This window comes from Onychomys torridus, chromosome X (assembly GCF_903995425.1).
Source record: "Onychomys torridus chromosome X, mOncTor1.1, whole genome shotgun sequence".
Classification (NCBI taxonomy): domain Eukaryota; kingdom Metazoa; phylum Chordata; class Mammalia; order Rodentia; family Cricetidae; genus Onychomys; species Onychomys torridus.
The window spans coordinates 107,183,485-107,202,131 of NC_050466.1; the positions used below are offsets into that span (position 1 = coordinate 107,183,485).

The 18,647-nt window shown below is 34.1% G+C and overlaps 1 protein-coding gene across 1 annotated transcript in view; it reads left to right on the plus strand.

The window, feature by feature from the left end:
- The window catches only part of Pcdh11x (protocadherin 11 X-linked), a 584,720-nt gene that overhangs the window by 265,140 nt on the left and 300,933 nt on the right, over positions 1 to 18,647 (plus strand). The window contains exon 4 of the mRNA XM_036174137.1: positions 9,898 to 9,978. Within this exon, the coding sequence (XP_036030030.1) occupies positions 9,898 to 9,978 (81 nt within the window). The remainder of the gene's footprint in view (positions 1 to 9,897; positions 9,979 to 18,647) is intronic.

Genomic DNA, 18,647 nt, shown 5'->3' on the forward strand with positions numbered 1-18,647 from the left:
CATTAGCAAGCAATATTAATCAGTGTTAAAAAATAGTGAAGGAGTGTATTTGTTTTATAATGTGTATAATTATAATATATTTATCTGTGTCCATGGACTTACAAAATTAAGTTGTCATAGTAACAATGAGGACTTTATATGGTATAACCTACATTGTCAATAATTCAATGTAGGTCATTTCTTTCTCTTCAACTATGCGGTCCCTGAGACATTGATCATGCCCTAGTAGATAGTCCTACATATATCCAGCTACAGGGTAAACTAAGTTGACACAGAGAATTTTAATTTTTTTTTAAAGAACACGTTAAATTGGGAGGGAAATATGATTGGCAGAGCAAGGAGAAATATTGAGGGAAGGGAATGGGAGTAGATTTGGTGGCAAAACGTTAAATGCATGTATAAAATTCTCAAACAATAAAAAAGTTAAACAATTCAATCCAAATAACATCTTTGAATAAAGCCAATAATGTTCAAAACAGCAACTTCCCATGAGAGTTTTCCTTAGGACAAGAAATCAAATGAGGTTTCTTTATACCTAGTATGTAAGTATTGAAAGGATAAAACCATAGATGTTATATGAGTTTAATATTCCTTTATCAAATATTCATGGTTGAGAAGTGTCTTTTGTGCCTTGTCATATGAATCTTGTTCATTATGATATTCATTAAACAAGAGCCATTTTTCTTTACTTCTCCATGTGTCCTCACTGAGATGCATGATTATTGTGTAGTTCTGGAGGCTTTTCAGGATCAGAGCGCTTTATAGAAACAAGAAAGAGCCCCAAAATGTGAACTGTTCAGCATCTCTAGATAATCTTTGTGAAATGCATTGTTCTTCAGTGCTTGTATGGATGACCTCTTTGAATAGAGTGATAACTTTATTCTTTTTCACATCATTATGCTTGCTGGGGAAAAATCCTGCTGTTCTACACAACGTAATAACATGTAATCTTCTTGCTCAGTTTAGCTGTGACTTAAGGAGACTGTTCATAGAAGATGTTCTTGAAACCCTGATCTATAATTTTGCAGAATCATCCTAGCATAAGAGCAGAGGCTTTCAAAAAAGGATACAACCATTAAAACTCTTAAGTGAAGATTAGTTTCAAATTTTACAATCTGGTAGCAAACCATCTGGCAAATATTAGGTTTTGTTAAACCTTTTAGCTTCTTAGTGTTAAATCACAACCTTTCCCTTTTGTAACATTCCTCTTTCTCTAATAGCATAGACATTTACACACACACACACACACACACACACACACACACACACACACGCACATACACACAAACATGTGCATATGTCCACACTTGATGACTTTGATGACTAAGATAAAACTTCTAATTAAGTGATTCTAGAATATTGACTTCCTACCTGACAAATTTGTTACTCTTGAAGACAAGTTCAAAACAGCAGTTTGCTTTGGTCAGAAACTTCAGAATCCATCCAAATTAATCTTTAACTTTTAACACATTTGTCTTAGATATCTCTATATTCAAAAGAAAGTTTTGCATTTCATTTTTTAAGAAATACATACTCAGTTTTTTTTTTGTTTTTTTTTTTTTTGTGTGTGTGTATGTGTGTGTGTGTGTGTGTGTGTGCCGAAGTGTATGTATGGAAGTCAGAAGGGGTCATTGGGAGCCCTGGAAATGGAGTTAGAGATGGTTGTATGCTGTCATGTGGATGTTTGAAACTGAATCTTGTTCCTTTGCAAGAACTATTAGTGCTCTTAAAAAATAAGCCATCTATCTAACCCAATATGCTTTTTTTTTAAGATGTCATACCACTTCAGTGGAATTCAAAACTTGAAACTATTGGATAATCACTGGAGTAATCCATCTCCATTTTTTAAGACCTTATCTTTGTGGCTTTGATGAAGACAACTCTCCTAGAAATGTAGCATGAATCTTAAAAAGTCTTATTAATAAAAACAAACCAGGAGCCAGGTATTGGGGTGAATGCTGAAAGATCAGAGAAACAGAAACATTTATACATTGTATATTTTTTATCTGTCCTCCTTTCAAAAAATAAGTTTATATGATTATATTACTCTAGGTAACTTTAAATGAAGACAGTGCAATAAATGGTAAAAGGCATGGAAGAAGACTTTAAGAAGAAAAGGAATTGACTATTTTGTGCAACAAAACTTTTCTTGAGCAGTCACTGCACATGTATATTTACTCCAGATAGAGAGCTCATGACATTACGAAAGCCCAATTTGGTGAACCAATCAATGGGTTTTATTGGGTTTACTTACAGAAATAAGAATAAAGGGTTAATCACAGGAGCAGAAATTACTCAAAGACCTTTGCATAACAAAAGCCCATCCCAACAGAGGTAAGAGCTCACCAAAGCTGGGAACCTGTAGCACATTTCTCAGTCTCCAGACAGATCAACAGGCTGGAGAGTGTCCTTTCCTATTGGCTCTGTTAGTTTAAACCTTTTTCCAGGCAGCTTGAATGACATCTCCTTTGTTCTGGGGGATCTTCTATCTCAGAGACTTCACATCTTGGCTTTTCTAAGAGTGACTCTTAGCAGTCTATTGATAAGTCTTGGGAGGGTTGAACCTAGTGAATCTGATCAGTTTGAAGGAATTCCTGAAGCTATTTTGAGTTGTTTGCCTTCTGTCTTAACGGAGCTTACCTGTAGGATTAAATATTTCAATCTGGGATGAAAATGCTACACAACAGTGTTTGGGTGTTGTTGTTTGTTCTTTTGATTTTAGGAAATTTCTATAGTATATTTCCTACAATTGAAAAGCATGAATTGAAGTTTATGATAAAAATTAAAAGATTTTTGTAAATTAAAGTTTTTAGTATAAATTATTTGAGTAAACATTCTTTATATAAAAGTGTCAATTATGTTTTATATATCTGTTAACTTTGCCATAATTATGTATATAATGTTCATGATAAAACTAGTGACTTAATGATGGAGCTATATGTTAATTATAAATACATTTGTATTTATTCACATTATTTTATAAGTATAATTTCTACATTATTATATTAGATAGTATATAAGACCACCAAAATATGCCTGGTATGTTTGCTTTAGAAGATTTTTTTCCCATAATCTGTTAACATGTCAACTACATGTCAATAGAATAACAATAATGTTATCAGTTAAATTGATATAGATTCATTGGTGTCTAAAATAAAGTGATGACTGTGACAGTATAAATTGTCACATCTCTGTAAAATTTGAGATTCTTGGAGTGGGAATGATTACCTAGAAAATGACAACATGCTTATATGTCTAAGATAAAGACTACTAGAAATAATCCTAATCACTGACTACATTAAAACCTGTCTGAATTCTCTTTTTGCTATATTTTGAGAGTATAAAGCTCAGAATGCTATCAGAAATGTCATAATCTTATTTTGATCATGATTTTCTAATGTTATATTTAAGCAATAAAAATTCATAATAAAAGAAATGGTGTATTCTATATTTCTTAAAATATTTACAAAATTAACTTAAGGCTTCTGGAAGAACCATTATCTCCTATCTAGTATAGCACCATTTAAAATAAACTCACATGTGCACGTGTGTGTGCGTGTGTGTGTGTGTATCTGTGTTTGTTAATGGAGACTGATTGTTCAAAAATGACTACTAGTGTTAATTACATCTGAATAAATACCCAGTGCCAGTTGTGGGGTGCTTTCTCTTCAATTGTTGGTTAAGGATGTACCTGAGACCACAGAATAATATGGGTTATTGTAATTGTTCTTGGTTGAGTGCCAGAACTAAATACTAAGGCCGCATTGCTGAAGAGACTATTTACTTTGACCACAGGATATGTAGAACTAAAATTGATACTGAATGGGTAGCTTCTTTCTTTCCGGTTAACTTTCAGAATATTAAAGTTTGCCATTTTGGCTTCTGAGGAAGAAACATTAACAGTAACCTTACTCTGCTATGTATTCTACAAGCTAAAATTATATCTTGCAAGTTTGGTAAGATATCTCTGGGGATACAATAATAGCAGAAATATTATAGGAATGAACAATTGCTTCCTGATAAGATTTCAGACCTATTCCACAGAAGGAAATGTATGTTTGTTACTCAAAATCTGACCTACACTTATGGATGGCAAGTTTATGAAACTACTATTATATTTCATTAAGTGGACAAGATATCTACATGCCTCTAAACTTGTATTTCTGTACCCATATATATAGCTCTCAGATATCATTAGATAACTTTATTTATGTAGGGAATGACTGTTAATGCAGAAACTCACAACTGGTCCAAGTGTAGAGAATAAGTGTCTATGGAATGTTCAGCCACTAATTGGGTGTCTAAAACACATTTTTCTCATACAAGGCTCAGGAAATATGGATGTGTATACAGAGCACACATTTGACCCCATGTGTTTTTTTTTTAAGGACATGAATGTTGGAGATGATGTGGGGGTTGATCCAGGAATAATTAGGAGGAATAATGAAGCTAAATTATGAATAAAATATAGTATATGAAATGCTCAAAGATTAATAAAAGTATTTTAAAAATTGCAAAGTCAGTATGAATATATTCTGCCCAGTAGCTCTGTGATGAGTCAGATAGAGGAATGTAGTTAATGAATCACCTGACTAAATCCCAAATTCTAGGAAACCACAGAGAAGAGTAGCAAGACTTTCCAAATTTAAAACATTTGTCAAAATATCTTGCTTCTTAATTTCTGATATGTTGTTTTTATTTTGTTTTCAAGACAGTTCCTTTTAGTAAATTACTTTTTCTCATTTAGGCCATAGAGAACAGTTTCTTAATACTTCTCTGAGAGATTAAATCATTAGGATAAAGATTATATTTTCTTCATTTATCACAAAGCTATACATTTAGAGCTAAAACACAATTCTGTGAAGGAAAGCTGAGCCTAAAATCAAGTACTTGATAGGGGTGTGGTGGGTGGGAAGAGAGATAGTAGAATTTTGAACATTTATGCTAAATAAATTCATTAACTAATTTATCAATGAAAAAAATTACATAATATCTTAGTCAATTCTCTATTTTAATAAAAATACCATGGCAATGTCTACTTGTATATGGAGGAGTTTCGATTGGTCTTATGGCTCCAGAGAGCTAAAGTTCATGTGGACAAACCAGTGGTAGCAGGCAGCAGGAAGCCTAATCTGCACCTGAACACTCAAACCACAAGACAGAAACTGAGACCACAATAGAGATGACAGGAGTCTTTTTATTACTGTTATTATTAATTGAATTTATTCATTTATTTTGCATCCCAACCAGTTTTTTCTTCCTCCTCTCCTTCCATCCCATCTTTCCACCTGCCTTCTGACTCCCACCCTCATCCATTCCTCCTCAGGTTCTGTTCAGAAAAGGGCAGCTCTCCCATGGATATCAACAAAACCTGGTGTATCATGTTGCCCAAGGACTAAGCAGTCATCAGATAAATTTCATTCAGTAACTGATGGAAACAGACCCTGAGACCTACAGCTAACTATAAGTCTGTAAATGGGGAATCCTGATGAAGAAAGGGAGGAAGGATTGTATGAGTCAGAGGGGTTAAGGATATCATAAGAAACCCCAGAGAATCAACTAACCTAGCTCATAGGGGATCCAGGGAGCCTGCAGGGGACTGACCTAGGCTATAAATGTGTATATATATATATATATATATATATATCATGTACGTGTGTGACAGTTATGTAGCATGGTTTACTTGGAGGAATTCTAACAGTGGGAGCAGGGGCTGTCCCTAACACTTTGGCTGTCTTTTGGGAACCTATTCCTCATACTGGGTTACCTTGAAGAGCCTTAATACAAGGGACAGAATCATTTTGAAACCACAAATCCGGCCCCTGTTGTCATACTTCCAGCAAGAGGACACCTAATCCTCTCCAAAGAGCTACCAAGTTGGGATGAAGTATTCAAATGCCTGAGAATTTGTAAATTCCAGACCAATATTTCACTCTCGGAATTTCAGAATTTTGAAATGAGAGATTATAGAACCAATCACATTTGTTTTCATGTTTGTCTGTTTCTTCAGATAAAGAGGCTTTGCTGATGAAACAGTGATTTATGTTTAAGAAAACTAGTTCAGTTTTGCACAACATCAGTTTCTTTCCCAATGTCTAAGCTAAGAACTAGTGATCTCCAATTCAGGAGCAATAATAATATTCAATGTCTTCCCATCTTTCTCTTTGAAAATTTTATCTTTATTATTAAGAATAATGCCAAGAACACTTTTCAAAGATCACTGGCACTGAACGCTCTCTTCTTGTGAGCAGGATTAAAATGAGGCTTACATCTATGAAGACTGATTATTTTAAATCATTCCTCTTTTCTTGACAGTTTGACACTTAATCCCATAAAAGGAGAGATACAAATTAGTTTGGTACATGGTACATATAAAGAACAAAAAACTCAGGTCTGCATTTCATTTCTCAGGTGTCATGGATCAGCCATATTTAGTTTTCCTAAAGCAGTTAAACAATGCATTTAAGTACTATAGTTTTAATAACTGCAGTTTGTCTCATTTGCATTACAGAAAAACCTGCAGGGTTTTTTTTTTTTTTAAGCCATTCTGTGACATGCTTTCCTCATTTTTGGGAGCCTTTGCTGAAAGGAAAAAGAGTAGTAATAGAACATTTGCAAGTATGTGGGTCTTATTTGACCTTTATATTAGTATGTTTGCACAAATTGTTCTCAATAATTTTTTGTGATTCTTAAATACTAAAGTGTAATAAGTAATGTGCTAGGTTAACTAGACAATATATATTCACACATTCTGCTTTAAATGTTTAAACCCAAAATATGTCATATTTACTTAATTCAATGAACATTTTAATTTAGCATGGCATATTTAACACTTTACTGCCCAGACATATATTTAGGTACTAACAATCAGCAGATTTTGTTTAAATTAAATCTTTTAAATATGCATACAAAAACTCAAATACACTTGCTTTATTTTTTTAATTAAATGTGACTCCTGAGTGTAGATATACTCAGATTCTTTAGCCAGAGCTGATTTCTCAGTCATGAAAACTCTTTCTGGCCTATTTTGCAGTTCCATCTAAGGTACATACTTAGTTCATTTTTGCATACAATTGTCTTACCATTCTGGTACAGTTCTGGCATTATAATCATCTTCAACACACTGTTTACCTCCTTTTTTGTAATATACTGTCTTCTCTACAAATCAAAAAAAAAAAAAAAAAAAGAAAAAAAGAAACAAAATTCTACCTATCCTCTGCAGCTAAACTCTACAATCCTTTTTTGCTTAACTTATATACTTGTCCAAGGTTACAGAATTTCTTTCCCAGTTTCTTTAGTTGAGGGCTCTGCAATATTTCCCTTTAAAGGAGTGAACATATTTGTATGATCAAAGCGAAAAAGAATTTCCACCAAAACTTGTATTGGAGGCATGTGTGCAAGATTAAATAGAGCAAAATTTCACTGTGATACAGGCGGTGAATGAACTTGTTCATCTCAGCTCTAAAATGTCTTCATGCACAGATAACTAGAGTTGAACTTCAGTGTCAATGTATATTAATGATTTTAGTTCTTGGATGGCATATGAAAAAAAGTATTAGGTTATTTTCTTGATTTATCCACTTAGGTTATCATTACACTAAAGATTAATTGTTTCCAATTACAGGTTAGGTAAATGTCCTCAGTTGCACATATTCCATAACTCAGTTGAAATTTGTGTGGGGATGGAGATTTTTCTTCCTATTTTAAATTTTTGACAGCACTCGAGTCTATAAATGAATTTGACAAGACTTGTGATTTGAAGCACTTTACTTGTCAAAATGCCTTTACTGCAGTTTAAGTTTCATATATAAACAGTGTTTTATCTTGTACTTGTAGTTTGATTTATTAAGAAATGTCAAGAATATAGCAAAAATTATTTTGCAGTGTGATTCATTGTTTGGTAGTAATAATGAATGTTTTCTTCTCATTCAGTAAAATTTTGATCTCAGCATCAAGCTCAAAATACCAAAATAAATCTTTGTAGTTGCTAATTCATCCAAATGCTTGTTTGATATGGTGAGATGGGCTACACAAACTGCAATTTTGACCAAAATTTACAAAGTCATGATGATTCAGTTTACAGGAATGTTCAGTATTGATTCTACTGTTTCAATAGAAAATGACAGATTAAAATATGTCCAATAAAGTGTCTATTGATAAAGAAACTAACTACACTTTGAATACCATATATTTTCATAATATTCTTTTATGAAATGGACTCTATCCTACCCCATATATTCTGCCATTCCTCAGTCATAACAGTTAATGTTATTCATTATCTTTAAGTGTATTCTATACTCTTTTTGTTCATGGGAGGAATTAATATGGGCAAATATTTAATTATTTAAAATTTAGTGTTGCTTTATCACATAATGAGCAAATATTTATTTCTGGTAACATCTATTAACTGACGGAGAGACAATGAAACACAACCCAGTCATTTTTACATATTTTCCAAATTCCCCCTTGTACTTAATATCTTAATATCCATAACTTTTTGTGTAACTAAACTTACCAACATGCTAATCTCAAGTTTATTATTTCTAGATACATTTTATGAGATTCTGTAAGGAAACAGGCACTAATAAATAGTTTTTTGCTAGTTTATATATGAGCTTTTAAAATACATATTTTGCTGGTAGCCTTATATAGTTTACTTAATTTTATTTTTTCCTAAGAAAAATATGCTATGATGTGGTGCTACATTTTTGAATTATGATATTCATGGTTGTGTGTTTCTGTGAGTTGAAAGTGGTGATAACTGTTTAGTCTAGTAATAATAACTTCTTATGTGTCTTTTATGTGACAACAATAGTATCCCCTCATAATAAACATGAGTTAACCTTTAACTGATAATAAAATAATTCTTAACAAATTGCATTAAAATGTCATGATACAAATCTGTTTTTCTTTTCATTTTTTTGTACGTATATGAAGAGCATGGCATGGTAATGCAAAAAACAATATAATAAATAAGTTAAACTGTCACAGTGAATTGATACATATGGCACACAAAAACCTAGCAAGTAGTAGCACCATCATTTTAATTTGTAGTGTAGTATTCAGCATCACAAAATCATAAGACCGTGATATAAGAACTGTGACAAAATTCAGCTACACTACTTTTGAAAGTAAGCATCCACCAGACACTGGCTTGTATTATTTCTACTGATTTTACGTTCTTCTTCCTTTTCTTGATGAAACTATTACTTTTAGCCATCATTTTAATGCATGACCTAAAATCATACATAGAGAAAACATATATCATTTGCATGTAATGTTTTAAAGACAGAGCATATACTTTATAATATGAGAAAAACAAATTAAATGGATTACAAAGCTTCTATCTTTTCCAGATATTGGTCACTGTTCAGGCATGATAGATTAGGATTTGTCCATTAGTTCATAAACCCTTCTGGAGTTTATTACATACACTGCATACTTTTACATGACACAGGGCAGGTATACAGTTTCATAGCATACACAGGAGAGATTTTAATTTTAGACAATAGTAAAATCAGTTAACATAACTCTTGAAGTCATTGAATTACAGAAATACTAGATTGAAATTCTCTCCAACTTAAAGCTTGCCTTACTTTAACTTATCCTGCACACACTTGTTCAAATGCTGAGACTAACACAGATAAGTGCCTTACATCTGAGTCGAAGCTCTATGAGAGAAAAGTGCTGCCTGTTTCACACTTTATTTTTAGCACCTGGCAGAGTCTGCATGTTGTCACTCATAATAACTCATTGGTTATGGAAAATATTGTTTCTAAAAAGAGACAATTTTCTTATTTCCTTGCACACAATGCCTGTGTGTATTGTGTGCATGTAAGTGTATTTGTTTAATGTTGAACAAGTAACTTAAAATACTCTTTTTCTTCCTTTACAAAGACAATGAAGGAGGTGGTACGATCTCGCACCCCCATGAAAGAAGTAACAACTGTGGAAATCTGGACTCATCCTCATCCACAGGTATGAAAAAGGCATGCCTTTAATATTTACTCTCTTTGTTTTTTGCATACAAGTTCAAACTTTCTTTCCTAAGTTACAATATTTGGGTCTATTAAAACAATTTAACAATATACAGATAAAAAGACAGCATGAGTTGGCTGTTTGGAACCTTGGGCTTACACAGGGACACTTTGCTCAGCCTGGAAGGAGGGCAGTGGACCTGCTTGTACTGAATCCAGAAGGTTTAAATGAATCCCCAGGGGATTCTTGGCCCTAGAGGAGATGGGAATGGAGGGAAGGGGCTGGGGGAAGGCGGGGGCGGGCACGGGAGGGGGGAGGACAGGGGAACCCATAGCTGATGTGTAAAATTAAAACACAAATATAATAAATAAAATAGGAGAAAAAAAAAGAAAAAAATTGATGTACTAAGTGTAAAATAATGGAGACATTTAAGCCTTCTTTTTTAATTGATAGACCGCCCTAGACAATAAAATTTTATGGACAAAAAGATTCAGATAATTGCATCTCTTTGAAAAATATCCTCTAGAAAGATGCCTTTCCAGAGACTGGCAGGATAGGAACAAGATAATGTAAGATTGGCCATGATTCTTAGGCAGCCTTGATCCTTCCTTTCATTCAGTGTACTCACCTTGACAACCTTCATTCTAGTGGGATAGTTTTATTGACCCTCATCATCATCATCAATGATTTGATAATAGTATGAGGAATCAGTATTTTTCTATATGTGGTCCATCACCTTTCTTCAGGTATTTTCATGCTGGACTCCAGTGATAAAAATGAAATGGTAAATACATTCTTTCTAGTGAGATTTGATATTATTTCATCTGCAAAATCAGCTACAATTAATCTTCTAGAAGTGTTTGTTAAATGACTATCAGTTTTATAAATAAGTTTATTTCTAGGGTCATAGATTGAAAACTGAGTTGTTCTATTTTAAAATATGATTTAGCATTAAGATAGGTTTAGCAAAAGCATAGCATCATTTGTTCTAATGTTAGTCAATTTTTTTGTGGACACCACTCAAATTAATTCAGGGAAGAATGCATTTGAGCTTTTTTTTTTTTTTAAAAAAAATTTCTGTCAGGCGGTGGTGGCACACCCCTTTAATCCCAGCACTTGGGAAGCAGAGGCAGGCAGATCTCTTTGAGTTTGAGGCCAAGTGAGTTCCAGGAAAGGCGCAAACCTACACAGAAAAACCCTGTCTCAAAAAACATATATATATATTTCCAAGTGCATTTTTCTCATTTTAATCAGGAAAATTTTACAAGACAAGACAATTAATTCAAGATTTTTCCTAAGGGTAAACGCAAAAAGTAGGCTACAAAGAAACAGGTATTAACATCCTATGAAGTTCGCTTTTATCTGTCAGACTACTTTACTGTTAATAATATAAAGTCCTATGTGGAGGATACTTTACTTCAGTGGCAGATCATTTGTGTAGCAAGTAGATCAAGTCCTGGAGTCAATTACCAATACTACACATGAAATACTAAGGTAAAAGTCCAGAATCTAATTACCTGGGCACGAAATTTACCATGCATTGTTTTCTATTTAGCAATTTTCAAATGTCTTTTAGTTTATTCATGGAGATGTAAATTATGAAAATGTAGACATATAAATGCAAATCAAAGCCATTAGATAAAAATAATGGTTATTTATTTTTACATAAACATTGTAAATGTATGAAATCTATATGCTGTGTAATAATAATAATATCCTACAATATTTCTCATAGTTAAAATATACCTTTGTGAAGAGTTACAGAATTAATTTGGACACCATGGAAAGAAATGATTAATTTTAAATATAAATTTCAAATCAGTAACTGTTCAAATTTCCACAAAATTTAAATTACTCTGGTCTAAATTAGATGCTTTACCAAAATATCAGGTTCCAACTCTCAAATTTTTCCATTCTTCTGGTTCCATCTCAAGAAAATTACTGAAGATTGAGCATACATTGTGAACCTAAAATGACCTGGACTATATTTGTGTCCAAGAGGAATTACATAGTTGTACTATCAGTTTATTGACTACTTAAAGATATAACTGCCAGTCTTCAGAACAGAAACATTCAGAAAATGTGCACCTTATTTATCATTTATATGTTTAAAATTGATTCAGGCTCATGAAAATTTGATAAATATTCTCCAATTGATGCATACTTCCACTCCTACATGATATCAAAATGTGTCCTACAATTTACAAAAATTTGATCTGCCACTATGACATAAGTTACTATTGCTATGCACAGTTAAAAGTCAGAAAGAATAAGACATTTATCTTCCACAAATAAGAGACTTACTAAGAAGCATTTTGTGGTGCCAGGTAGTTACTATTCACGTTATTGCACTGATATGTTACAAAATACTGTGGCTTTAATTTGCTAACAAACACAAAATGCCTATATCAGAAGTAAGTACTTTTACACTGTTGGTGGTTTTTTTTTTTTTTTTTGAGTCTCTTTAATTATTTGATAGTCTTCATTGTTGTGTTGCTTGAGACTTCAATTTAAAATTACCAGGAAAATTGTATCATTTAAAATGAGATATAGCATGTAGTGGTAAATTACACACTATGTATAGTGTAACTTTATATTCATACTCCCCAACACTTTCCAGATCTACCCCCTTCCCCATTCAACCAATTTTGTGTCTTTTTGATCCCTATCCATACCAATTTGTGCTGCCCAAGTATTCTTGTATGTGTAGCTTTCCACTGGAGAGAGGTCTACTTATGGGGGCAGGGGCAATGTTAGTTGAGAAAACTGACTCTCCCTCTCCCAGAAGCTAGAAGGGCTGGGAGTCCATGTCCCCAATCCATGATGTTATTTGGTCTGAGCAGACTTGCACAGTTCTTGGGTATAATGTCACCAAAGCTGTGAGTTCATATGTGCAGCTGCCCTCCTGTGTCTAAAAGACGCTCTTTCCTTGTAATAGTCTTGCATCTCTGGATCTTACACTCTATCTGCTCCTTCTTTTACAATGATCACTGAGCCTTGGGAGGTGTATTTGTGAAAATTATGTTCTGAATAGGACTGAACGTTCTACATGTCTTAATTTCGGTGTGTTGGCCAATTATGGAACTCTGTGTTAATCAGTATCTACTAAAAATACAAATGTCACTAATAATAGATGAAAAAATCATTTTTAAGAATTTCAAATATAAGTATTATGCTTACATCATTTCTGATTATGACTCCTTGTCCCCTCAAACTTCTCCTGTGTCTCCCTCTCACTGTCTATTTTGTGTCTTCTTATTCTTTAATTATTATTGATATAATATGTATGATACACACATACACACATACTACTGAGTTATTTATTGTTTTTGTTTGCATATATGTTAGGGTCAACTACTAGAGAATGACTAATTATGAGGGGCTAATCCATGGAGAAAACTAATTCTCCCTCTTTCTGTTACACTGAATGCTTGTAACTCTTCATCATGGATTTGGGGCCTTTTGAAATTTTCTCCATTTAGGTTAGGATGTCAATTATATAGCTCTTGTTTATGCAACCATATTGTTGAAATTTCATGAGTAGTGCTTACCTGTCATGTCTAAGACATTCAATTACAGCTGACATCTTACTCCTCTGTCTGTAACAATCTTTCTACCTCTATTCTGCAAAGCATAAAGCTTAGACTAGACATTGGGGTTGTGCCGTACATGTCCCAATTGGTACTGAGCTCCCAATATCATTTGTTATCTGCATTTTGAGAAACTATAAATCCCTTTAGTAGCACACTCATTCTGGAAAAAAAAAACATGCTTAAAAAGAAATGACAGCTCTGTGTACATCTATGGCTACAAAGATAAATATATAGAAAGCCCATGGATAGTTTATAAGTTTAGCAAAATGGTGGTAGGTTATCTTCTAGGGTCTCTGACATATCCACCCATATGTAGTTGGATAGATTTACTAGGTTTACCCTATCAACCATGATTCCCCTACTGTTAAGTGGACTTTAAGTCTGATTAGATAGAATTTAGTTACCTCCAAGATATAGGTGTCAGTATTACATGATTATGGTTATCTTGCCAGACTGGCTATTTTTGTGATTCCCATGCATTCTTGAAATTATCAAATTATGACTAACAGGATCACTAATTCAATATGTTAACAACAAATCCCATTGAGGAAGGGATTACTACACTAGTCATTATTTTACCATAGTGCAGTTTATGAGATTCATAGGAGTGTGACTAATCAGCTTATTTATTTATTTATTTATTTATTTATTATGTGTTTTAATTTTATACATCAGCCATGGGTTCCCCTGTCCTCCCCCTCCCATACCCACCCCCCCTTAACCCCCCCTCCATTCCCATGTCCTCCAGGACCAAGTCACCCCTGGGTATTCATTTAAACCTGGTGGATTCAGGACAGGCAGGTCTTGTCCCCTCCTTCCAGGCTGAGCATGTGTCCCTGTGTAAGCCCAAGTTTCCAAACAGCCAGCTCATGCACTAAGGACAGGTCCTGGTCCAACAGCCTGGGTACCTCCCAAACAGTTCAAGCTATTGTCTAACTTATCCAGAGGGCCTGATCCAGCTGGGGGCTCCACAGCCATTGGTTCATAATTCATGTGCTTCCATTCGATTGGCTATTTGTCCCTGTGCTTTTTGCAATCTTAGATTCAACAATTCACGCTCTTACAGTCCCTCCTCTTTCTCGACAGTTGGACACCTGGAGCTCCACATGGGGCCTGGCTGAGGATCTATGCATCCACATCCATCAGTTATTGGATGCGAGTTCCAAGATGACTGTTAGGGTGTTTAGTCATCTGATCACCAGACTAGGTCAGATCAGGCTTTCTCTCGACCATTGCCAGCAGTCTACAGAGGATGTATCATTGTGGATTTCTGGGGACCTCTCCAGCACTCTGCCTATTCCTGTTCTCATGTGGTCTTCATTTATTATGGTCTGTTATTCCTTTTTCTCCCTTTCTGTTCTTGAATCATCCTGAGTGAGGTAACCCAGACTCAGAAGGACACACATTGTATGTACTCACTCATAGGAGGATACTAGATGTAAAACAAAGATGACTAGACTGCTACACAACTCCAGGGAGGCTACCTAGAAAACGGGACCCTAGGAAAGACTCAGGGATCACCCAATGACAGAGAAATGGATGAGATCTACATGAACAACCTGGACGACAGTGGGAGTAATGAAGGGCAAGATTTGAAGGAAAGAAAGCTTAGGGGAGCAGGAGATCCCAGCTAGATCAAGACTAATCAGTTTTTATAAAATAAAATCAGCTATATTATTCTTTTTTAACCCAAAGGGTCCTCAATTGATGTCAAAACAAGTAAAAGTGGTTGAGGATTTATGTTCTGATTTGTTTACAAGTATAATATCCAAGTGGACATGAACACACTCAAGTTATGAAGGACCCTATTATCTTACTTTGGGTGTTTCAAGGAATAACTACATGACAAGAACATCACTTTCCTAGAGTATGAATCACTAAGGATTAACTACCACACATAGAAAACATATAACTGACAAGGATAACTTGCTGCAACCTGGAAAGATTAAATTAGAGTGTGTGAAACTGCATAATATTTCCTGTTGCACACACTATTAATTTTATTTAAACTTCAATCAATTTCATATCACATGATATTTTTGTAAATATTTATTATATGCATTTATTGTTGAAAAAAATTTGATCCATACACTACTAATACTGAGATTGTTTTGTTTTGTTTTCTCAAAGTTCAAAACACAAAACATTAATGACTAAAAATTCAGGGTGTACTTTGATGATATCTTAGAGAAAAGTATGTGTTTGTGTGAAAATGTAAGCTAATTTTTTATCACAGAATCATTTGAGATTAGAATTTTACAAATCTGAACATGGGAACTTTTGAGAATTGATTTATTTTCCAGAGCTATTTTGTGAAAGTAATTGAATGTCAAACAAATTAGAGTGTTATTCTTTATACAAGAGGAAGCTTAATTTTATGATAAATCAGTGTGCTTTAATGTTACCCACATTATTTGTAAGTAGATTTCTTTTCAGTGTTTTAAAAAAACTCATCCCACTATCCAAGCAGAGTCATAAACTTTAAATTTTATTCATTAATCAATGTTCTTATATGTGATTTTGAAAAGTATCACACTAAATGTTTACAAGTGATCATTTTCTTTTTATGATTGATCCTTGTAAAACTATATTTGAACTATAGCCATTAAATCTTTTCTAAGTGAGAACTGGGAAAAGTTAAATAATAATACCTAACCTTCCATAGCTACAAATGTCAAATGGAGAAATTATGCATAAATGCTGGGATTTTGAGGTTCATGACTACCCCCTGAACCCACTTTCTATCACTATATTCATGTGAACCCTTCAGTGAACATGTATCCTTAGTATGACCAGCAGTCCTCTGATTTCCACAGACTGTTAGTAAATTTTAGTAACATAGCAGATGGGTTCCATATTCATAGATAAATGGCTTATGAGCTTCCACAGCAGTCAAATGCAGAGGACGACAGATGGGAATCATTCCTCTATAGATCTTGAACTACAGAATATTGGCAATCAACTTTGAAAAGAAGTTGCTAACTATGATATTCATATCATCTGGTAATTAGACTTTTGAAAATAAATATAGACTTTAAATATCATTCAGTATAATCATAATTCAAATGAATAAAACATAGATTTGCAGTTTTCAAATATAAGAAGGAAATCAAAGATACTATATCTATATTATATGAATCATTTGTTTGCATAGAATTTTGGATTATGACTCATCAGCCTGTGCATGAGTCTTCTAGCTAGCTATGCCTAACATCTATGTGAAAGAACTTCTGTTTATAATCATAGAGGGAACCTTGTTGATCACACTAAAATCAAGGAAATAAAGCTCATCAGTTCATTTATCATGTTGGATTCCAAGAAGGTCACATTGCAAGTGAAATGGAGGCCACTTGAGAAATGAATAAACCTCATGAATCCATCTGAGGACAGCATTGCTATAAAAGCATGATTCTGAACATGAAAGTGTGTAAGAGGAAATACAAATTTAGAACAATGTGGAAACTAGGGATCCTGTTTGCTGAAAAGGATTCTGTAAAGAAGAAAATGCATAAGTGGTTATACTAGTCATCAAGTATCTATCATATTTGGTTCTTTCTACAGTCAAGTTCTGTTAGGATTTTCCATTAATGATATGTGAGAACTGGGAAAGGTGACAAATTATTTAAATTTGTTTCTATACTTGTAAATTTGAGATGGTTATCTCATGAAATATTTACGTTTAAGATATGTCTGAGAGAGAGGGAGGAGATAGAAAGATTATTAGAAACTTATTTTTCTCTTTGAGGAATTATCATTGAATTTGCTAAGACATGTAGCAGTAAATTTTATATACTATATACATTATATACTATATATATATATATGTATATATATGTCACATTCTTAACACTTGTTGAAGTAATCTATAGCTACTTAACAATTATAAAGCAAGGCTGGGCAGTGATAGTGCATGCCTTTAATCCCAGCACTCTGGAGGCAGAGGCAGGCAGATTTTCATGAGTTTGAGGCCAGCCTGAGCTACAGAATGAGTTCCAGAAAAGGCTCCAAAGCTACACAGAGAGAAACCCTGCCTCAAAAAACCAAAACAATGAAAAACAAAATTATAAAACGAAACAGTAGCTTTTCAAAATCTCTACTATATGTCTATTAAATGTGTTACTCATTAGAATGTTTGTTGATTTCTAGGATTAATTGTAAGGCAAATTGTTATCTGGTTTGTAAAGGAGGCACAATGTCAAGGAGGTCTTGGGAGTGATATGGACATATTTCACATGGTATTCTGGCAAATAACTCAGTCTTAATATTGAGTCAATCATTCTGAGAGTTCTTTTCTTTAGAACATACACTATGTCCTGTATAACAATATCAGTTTTCTCATTTCATTGTTAGTGCCCACAGGTAAGTTGAAGCAGTGCTAGAACCATTCAGCAAGTGGTTACCTCTGAAACTTCACATTTTTCCTGTTATTTTGCTTTAGTTGCTGGTTTTTTAGACTTTGTTGACTTTAGTCCTACTCTCCTGTTATTTCCTTACTGATAATTCCTGAACTATCTCTAGTTGTAAGCTCTGCTCTATGATATGAAACTTTCTTTGATAACTAAAGTTATATGAAAATAGTTTAAGACAAATGAAGAGTTTCTGGTTACTTGGAAGCTTATCAGGTTTTTGCAAAGAAGCTCTGTAGTCAGGTATTATTAATTTATTATATTTGTGTTTTAATTGTACACATCAGCCATGGGTTCCCCTGTCCTCTCCCCTCCCAACCCTGCCCACACCTTCCCCCCATCCCCTCCCCTCCATTCCCATCTCCTCCAGGGCCAAGAATCCCCTGGGGATTCAGCTCAACCTGGTGGATTCAGTACAGGCAGGTCCATTCCCCTCCTTCCAGGCTGAGCAAAGTGTCCCTGTGTAAGCCCAAGGTTCCAAACAGCCAACTCATGCACTAAGGACAGGCCCAGGTCCCACTGCCTGGGTGCCTCCCAAACAGTTCAAGCTATTCAATTGTCTCACTTATCCAGGGGGCCTGATCCAGCTGGGGGCTCCATAGCCTTTGGTTCATAACTCATGTGCTTCCATTAGTCTCAACCATTCACACTCTTACAGTCCCTCCTCTTT